Raw genomic sequence first — 7372 nt, 5'->3', positions numbered from 1 at the left:
GATTGTTTTTCCTTTTTTTTTTGTAATTTCTTCCTTTTGTCAAATAAAATATAGAATACACTTAATATATACTTTGAGTACAGAAAAAAATTAATTAACTCTTATAGTAATTTTTCAGATTTATTATTTTTATTAATTTAGTTCTTAAGATTTTAATTATACTACTGAAGTATTTTAAATTGAACTTTAGACACTATAGTGATCTCTCGATTCCTTTTTAATGATCATTCGATTCGATGAATTGCTGCTCTTTTATTACATTGGACTACTATGAAACAACCCCATTTTTATTTAGTGTCTAATAAAGATCCAAATAATATTTTGAGTCTTTTGGACATGAAATGGTTTCAAATGATATTGTTTTAGTCAATATATAAATTAAAAAATTTATTAAAAATAATATAAGAACTAATATATTTTAGATGAATAATTTTTGAAAATTTTAAAAATAATAAAAGTTTATTAAAAACTGAAGCGTCAAATTTAAAATTCACTAAATTTGTTTAGATGTAGATTCAAAACAACATTAATATAACCAAAGCAGAATGAGAGAATATGCCGAATATATTAGGAGTGTATATTAAAAAACTAAAATGTAATTAATCGGTTAAAAAATTATAATTATATTTTGGTTAATTAATTTAACAAAATAATTTTAAAAATGATATCTATATTTTTTAAAATTGGTTAATTAAAATTAAATTTTAAAAAATCGATTTTTAATCGATTAACCAAAATTAAAACTAAATTTTAAAAATTTTAATTTCAAATTGTTAGACTAAAAATTCATTAAAAAAATGAATTCTTTTAGAAAATTGATTTTTTTTGTCCAAAAACTGATTTTTATGCAAAGATCGGTTTTATTTTTTTAAAATAAGTTTTTCTATTTAAATATCAATTATTTTTTTAAAGTTGATTTTTATTTTTATAATTAATTAAAAATTGATTTTTAAATTTTATAACTAACTAATAACTAATTTTATTATATAAAATTAATTTAGTTAATTAAAATTAAATTCTTAATTAACTAAAAAATAAATTTTATTTTTGGATAAACTATATCATAGGCTAGTATGTACTGTGTAAGTCTTAACAGCGTGGACCACCCAAACTCAAACTAACCTTCCACATTACAGTGACGGCCAAATATGAACATCTTATAATAGGGTAGTGTTAGGTAGACAAAAGAGTAATTATAATATAAAAATGTTATAAAAGAAAATTCTCATTCTTTTAATAAATAAATGATATACACTTCTTTATCATTAGCTCTCTTTATCATTCATATTTATTTTGCGTGGTTAGAATTATTAATATTTTTTCTAAAATTAGTTTCAGTTTCTCTCACATCAAATTCCTAACATCTCTCAATCACATTATTATTCATTAAAATACAATTTCTTTGCAGAAAGTATGAAGGTTAAATTAAAAAATTTTAACAATTTTTACTATACAACTCATAATTTACATATAGACTATTAGAAAATAAAAAATAAAAAATAAAATATAAACAAAAATTAAAAAATAAATTTTCTAAAAATAATTATTAACTTGTTATATTAAAATCAATAAATTAACATACATATAAATATTAAATAAAAAATATTAATAATTAAAATTATGACTTATTAGTGCACATGAGATAATTTGAAGAATACAATAAGACGCATAGTTTAAAATTTGGTAATATTAATTATAAAAATTTATTAATTATAGACATTATAAGTATGAAATTATGAATATTATGTGCACAAAAGTATGGATGTTATTAATATGAAATTATGGATGTTATATGTATAAATTTATGGATGTTATGAGTAAATTTATCAATTAAATAAATTAATTTAAGAATTTGACATTTTTTAAATTCAATTATGATAAAATTTAAACATTTGTAATAACTTGATAGTTACTTATGCAATAACTAAAAAATGATATGTGTATGGATGTAATGTCTAATAAACATGAATTTAATTTTTAGATGTTAGTTGTATGTAATTATAGATGTTATGTATATGAACTTATGAATGTTATGTGTATGAACTTAGTTAGTACAGTATAATTATAAATGCACATAAAAATACAAAAAAAATTATATCAGTTTATTATCATATCTCATCAAACTTAATGTGGTTATATTTTTGAAAATTGGTTGACTGACAATAATTTTATTGAATGAGTTCGTCTGTTGTTCAAATTATTCTTCAATTCCTTCTGACATAATTACTGTGTTAAGATCAATTTCAAATGTCATACTATTTGTAATAATAAAAGCGATTTTTTGTAAATTTCTTTAGCCTATCCCAATTATGCTTGTAATTGAACTAGAATTGTGTTTGTTAATTTCTAACCTATACGATTTATAATTCATGATCCTTGTAACAATGATAAAAGTATTAAACAAGGTTTTTTCACGTTTTCTAATTTTTGAAATGGTAATAAATAAATTAAAAGAAATAAAAATTAAAGTCAATTACAATTATTTAATGTAATTGATATTATAATTATCATTCTTAAATATAATTATTATTAATTTTTATTGTATATTTATATAAAAAAAATCAAATTATAAAAATAAATATTAAGTATTGATTATAATAATATCTAATAAAAAAATATAATTTTATAATTAATATTATTAATAAGTAAATTTAATAAGAATGGTAATAAATAAAATGATAAAAGAATAAAGTAAAAAATAAAATTATTATTAAATGATATAAATAAAGTAAAATATAAAAAATTTTGACTGCTGAAACTAAACTTTTTTTTCCTTATAATAATATCATTTGTCATATTGCCGATTGACTTGCTCGCATTTTCGGCCATCTATATCTACATTTCCAATTTCCAATTCCTTAATGACAAAGTTAACACCCAAAATATAAGTCACCATCGTGCGTATTGAAATCCATAAACCTCTCCCTCATCCCTCTGAGGTCTGAGCTATAGTTCATTCCAACATGGAGCAACCACTGCTATCAGGTACAATTTTCAATTTTCCAATTCTTGCCGGCGATATTAACCTTCAACGCTCATTGTGAATTTTGAATAATTTTGGAATTAGGAGAGAGTGGGAATTGGAGCTCGTATCAGCATGTGGGTCGAAGCGGTATACCGACTGCTTCATCAGTGGCTGGGACTGAGGTGAGTGTGGATGAGATAAGATCTGCCGCTTCTGCTCCTTCAAGTCACTATCCACCTTCTCTTCACGGAGCCTTGGTTAGCACACCAGACCCTCACCCTGCAGGTGTGTGAACTGTGATCAGTGATCCTTGTTTGCGAAATTGTAACCATTTTTGTTTCGTTTCCTTCAATCATGCGTTAAATTATTGATTCATATGGTAGCGAGGAATCTTTTAGGTTGCTAAGACAATGGTAGAGTGATCATTGCACAATAAATTGATCCAATGGTATCAGTTAGATGAGTGGAGGTGGATTGATGAATGACGATTGAGTATTAGACTATTAGTTAAACTTTACAAGCGAAGTCGGGATTTGAAACCTAGAATTCGGAAAGAAAATGCTGTGTACACAGCAAAAATCATCCACTAAATCAATCGATATGTATTTGTGTATAAATATATGTGCTTTTTAACTCATTTCTAATGTATGTTTTTGTGTTATAATATGCATTTTATACGAATAGCTGATTTGATGGCTGAATTTTGGTGTACACCTAGCATGGTTGTTAAGAAAGCTCCCTTGGTGAAGTATGAGACTGTTTATCGCTCTCTAAAGTCTTGAAGCCTTAAGCTAGGGCAGCCAAACCAATTCAATCAAAAAAATTGTACAATAATTTGGGCATTAGTTAGTTGACTCAGGCGATGTTGTGTATTTTTCATTTAGCAATATGTTATATTTTAGGAATTGAGTTTGTTAGGTTTTCTTGTTTTTTATTGCACAAAATTTTTCACCTATATGTACAGGTGGATTGGATGTTAAAAGGCCTTTTCTTGTTGCAGGGCAAGCTCTTGTTTATCAAGGTGGATACGGAGGAGATTATGGTGCACCTAGGACTGGATATCAGAGGTATAATCCTGCAATATAAGTAGAAGGTTGAATTTCACATAACTTATATTGAAATTCGAAATTAGACTGCACATAATGCTCTGAGGTTCTCTGGGCTGATTTGTTCCAATAGAAGAGTTTGTAATTATGGATTTTTGGTTATATATTATGCATCAAATTATTTTTTTTTTCAAATTGGATTTTGTACAACAATCTTTATTGCAGCAGAAGTTAGATTGTCAGTATTTCATGTGTCATGGAAGAGGCTTTTTGGTCCTGTTTGTTAACTTCTAATATATGCTTTTTGATATTCAAAATACAAAAAGAAGAAAGATAAAATACTGTTACAATATTCGTTTGAGTTAAATCTTCAAGCACTATATTGGTAAATGACATTGCGGATTGGGTGTGACATTTTAAGGGAATGCTTGGATGAAGTGGAGATACGCGAGTTGCTAATTGATCATGTTGGTCATCGGTGCTGTTGGGGCAGCCATCCTGCTCGAACGTGGAAGATTCATGCAGTGGAAGACTGTAATGTGTATGTTGGAACTCTGGATACGTTTGTCGAGGAAAGAGAGGTTATAAAGGAGACAGAGCCATACCTTGGTGGAAATATTGATGGAAAAGATAAGGGGACTGAACTTGGCATTTGGGAATTGGACCTAAGGTCTCAGTTCCCTGTTCTATTTGTACCCTCCAAAGAAGTGAGGGAAAAGATTCCTCATTCTGAAACTATTGACAAGTGCCCAGGTAAATCCCGGATTTCCCCAGTTTCACGATTCAAATTTGTTTGTATATTATGCTATTTCCCTTACCATTCTTTTTAGTTTTTGCCTATTCTGACATACCCTGTAAATTATTTACAGTTTGTGCAGGACGCAGAGGTACAGTCTGTACTACATGTAATGCAAGCCAAGAACCTGGACATAATAAAGAAAATCAGTTGACTCAGTGTTCGACTTGTTATGGGAGGGGTTTGATTGCTCATAAAGATGGTTCTGACACACTGTGAGTAGTTTTTTTGTTCATGTGTAGATTAAGCAAGCTATGCTGCGGCTGGCTTAGGGTCCTTTAGAAATCACATTGTCAAACGTTTTTGTTCTTCATAGCATTGATAGTTTGATACACTGCTCTATAATTCTTAGAAGATAATGCAGAAAACTGGAAATTTATATGTTGAATTCAAGTCAAATGAAATGTTTATGATGCATTGTTGTTTGAACTGGAATCAGAAAGAGAAAGTAGTTGTATTGTTGTTGTAGGATCATTAGCAAAGTGCCAATAACCCTAGAAGCATTACAATAATTTGAGGAAGAGTGAGAGTTCTTCTATTGTTTAATCAGTTACAAATCATTGACCATGCTTAACAAATCTATTTTTCCTTTATCTCACTAGCTCCCTTGATTTCTGACTAACATTATCCCAACAATTGCTTCCTGTCAAGATGGAAGTTATTTCCTTTATTTACTTTATCATGTTAAATTTTCTTGCAGATGCGTGAGATGTAACGGTTCCGGAAAGATTCCTTGTCCAACTTGTGGATCGCAGGGACTAATTAAGTGTAAAACGTGTAATGGAAGTGGTTCTCTACTATCACGCAATGTTGCCATTGTAAGATGGTATGTTAATCTGCTAGTTTCTGATAACCATTGCAAGATGGTATGTTAATCTGCTAGTTTCTGATCATAATTATCGCCCTTGGAATAATTTTTTCAAACATGAATAGCTATTCATATTACAATATTTGGAGTTTCTTAATAGGTGCTATAATTTTTGCAAGGAATTTCCTACTACTGATTTTTCTATGTAGAAAATTGGAGCGCTTAATAGGGTAGAAGATCTTTGCGGATTCATGATAGAGATACTATATGTCATGGCATGGTGTTTGAGCATTGCTGCTCAATCCCCTCCTAGGAAGAGTTGATACACGTCATTAGGATAGTTGTAAGATTAGATGAATCATTCTTAACTTAATTATCCTAACAAGTCATTAGAATTGTCGTAGACATCTTTCAACAAGTTTCTTCATTTTCATTTCTTATGCTTAACATAGATTCCCTTTTGTGAGCTGTGCGTGCTGCGCAGGAAGACGCTTTCAACTCGGAAAGTAAATGCAACTAGTGGAGCAGCATCAGTACCAGATGAGGTTTTCCATAGAGCCAAAGGAGTTCAGTTGTGCAACACCCAAGCTCACCAGTGCACTCCAGCTTATTTTGCTGATTCTTATTTTCTCAACAAGTTCTCTTCTGAAGTCATTGCAGATAGAGCTTCCGTACCTGCAACCGCGAGGATCATATGCGAGAGACATACAATCTCAGTTGTGCCAGTTACTCGCGTCACCATGACTAGTCGGCGGCAATCCTTCAGTTTCTATATAGTAGGAAATAGCAGGGAGGTGTACTTGAAGGATTATTACCCAGCCAGATTCTGTTGGGGGTTGTGTCCTTGCTTGGAGTGGTTGAAGGTGTAATGTTCCGCCCCGCACTTGACGGCTGTACATGTTTCCATGTACACATGTTTGTTTGGTTTAAACATTAGAAACATATCACTGGTAAGGTATATGAATAGTCTTGCATGATATTAGAAGGTCAAAAGACAAAAATGGTGACCAAAAATACTGCACAGGTTTCCGAGAGTTGTTCGTTTCTAGAATTGAGGTTTTGCTTATGAAACATTATATGGCAGAAATATGGGATTACACCTGTGAAAATAAAGGCTGGATTCAATTGGGGCAATATACCTTGTGAATATATTACTAGTTTTAAACTCTTACGAGGTATGCGTAAGTTGTTAAATATTCATTTTATAAGTGCGTGTTAAAAAATTATGATGTGTTTGTTAAATATCTAAACTTTTATTGGTTCAATAATATGTTCGCAGTTATAGCACCCCATGCAATGCCCTCTAACATTGTTAAGATTTTTAATTATTAATTAATACATGAAATAGTTATATTTATTTATTTTAATTAATGACAATGTTTAAATCCTATATATGATATGCAACTTAGTCAAAACTTACGGATCATATTTCTTGTATTTTAACATGTATTTGAAATTTATTTTAATTTTATTTCTAGCATTCCCCTTCCACCCAAATTATCAGTCTTGTCTTGTTATATATCAAAGGTAACCAAGTCCAATCAACTTGATTTAAACTTAACAAAAACTAAGGGCATATCTCACATTTCAATTCTCTACTAATGCAAACGTATTTCGTGCTCTTTAATATAAATATTTTTTTTGTATTTTTTTTTTCTTCGTGTGTTTTAGTCTTATTGTCATTCTTTTATTGCTAATATTATTATTGTATTTTTTTCTTTTTTTTTCTCTTTTTTCTGGTAATTTTTTTATCATTA

At 29.1% G+C, this 7372-nt stretch overlaps 1 protein-coding gene across 2 annotated transcripts; it reads left to right on the top strand.

Moving 5' to 3' along the window:
- The first annotated feature begins 2791 nt into the window (after window positions 1–2791).
- Window positions 2792–6749, top strand: LOC112796882 (uncharacterized). Of its 2 annotated transcripts, none has more exons than XM_025839542.3 (7): window positions 2792–2985; window positions 3068–3250; window positions 3966–4032; window positions 4433–4764; window positions 4881–5022; window positions 5508–5633; window positions 6100–6749. In XM_025839542.3, the coding sequence occupies exons 1-7, from the start codon at window positions 2964–2966 to the stop codon at window positions 6482–6484; spliced, it is 1257 nt and encodes a 418-aa protein (XP_025695327.1). In that variant the 5' UTR covers window positions 2792–2963; the 3' UTR covers window positions 6485–6749. The 2 variants fall into 2 exon arrangements, with proteins under 2 accessions (XP_025695327.1, XP_025695326.1); XM_025839541.3 differs by having other exon boundaries at window positions 2804–2985; window positions 5508–5673; window positions 6068–6749.
- The last annotated feature ends 623 nt before the right edge of the window (window positions 6750–7372 follow it).

The sequence above is a fragment of the Arachis hypogaea genome, chromosome 4 (assembly GCF_003086295.3).
Source record: "Arachis hypogaea cultivar Tifrunner chromosome 4, arahy.Tifrunner.gnm2.J5K5, whole genome shotgun sequence".
Taxonomy (NCBI): Eukaryota; Viridiplantae; Streptophyta; class Magnoliopsida; order Fabales; family Fabaceae; genus Arachis; species Arachis hypogaea.
The sequence above is the reverse complement of the archived record's forward strand: the minus strand, read 5'-3'. Positions and strand labels throughout refer to the sequence as shown.

Coding starts and splice junctions, on each gene's coding strand:
- LOC112796882 (XM_025839541.3), top strand. CDS start 2,964: ATGGAGCAACCACTGCTATCAG. Junction 4,765..4,880: donor AACTATTGACAAGTGCCCAG/GTAAATCCCGGA, acceptor AATTATTTACAG/TTTGTGCAGGACGCAGAGGT. Junction 5,023..5,507: donor AAAGATGGTTCTGACACACT/GTGAGTAGTTTT, acceptor ATTTTCTTGCAG/ATGCGTGAGATGTAACGGTT.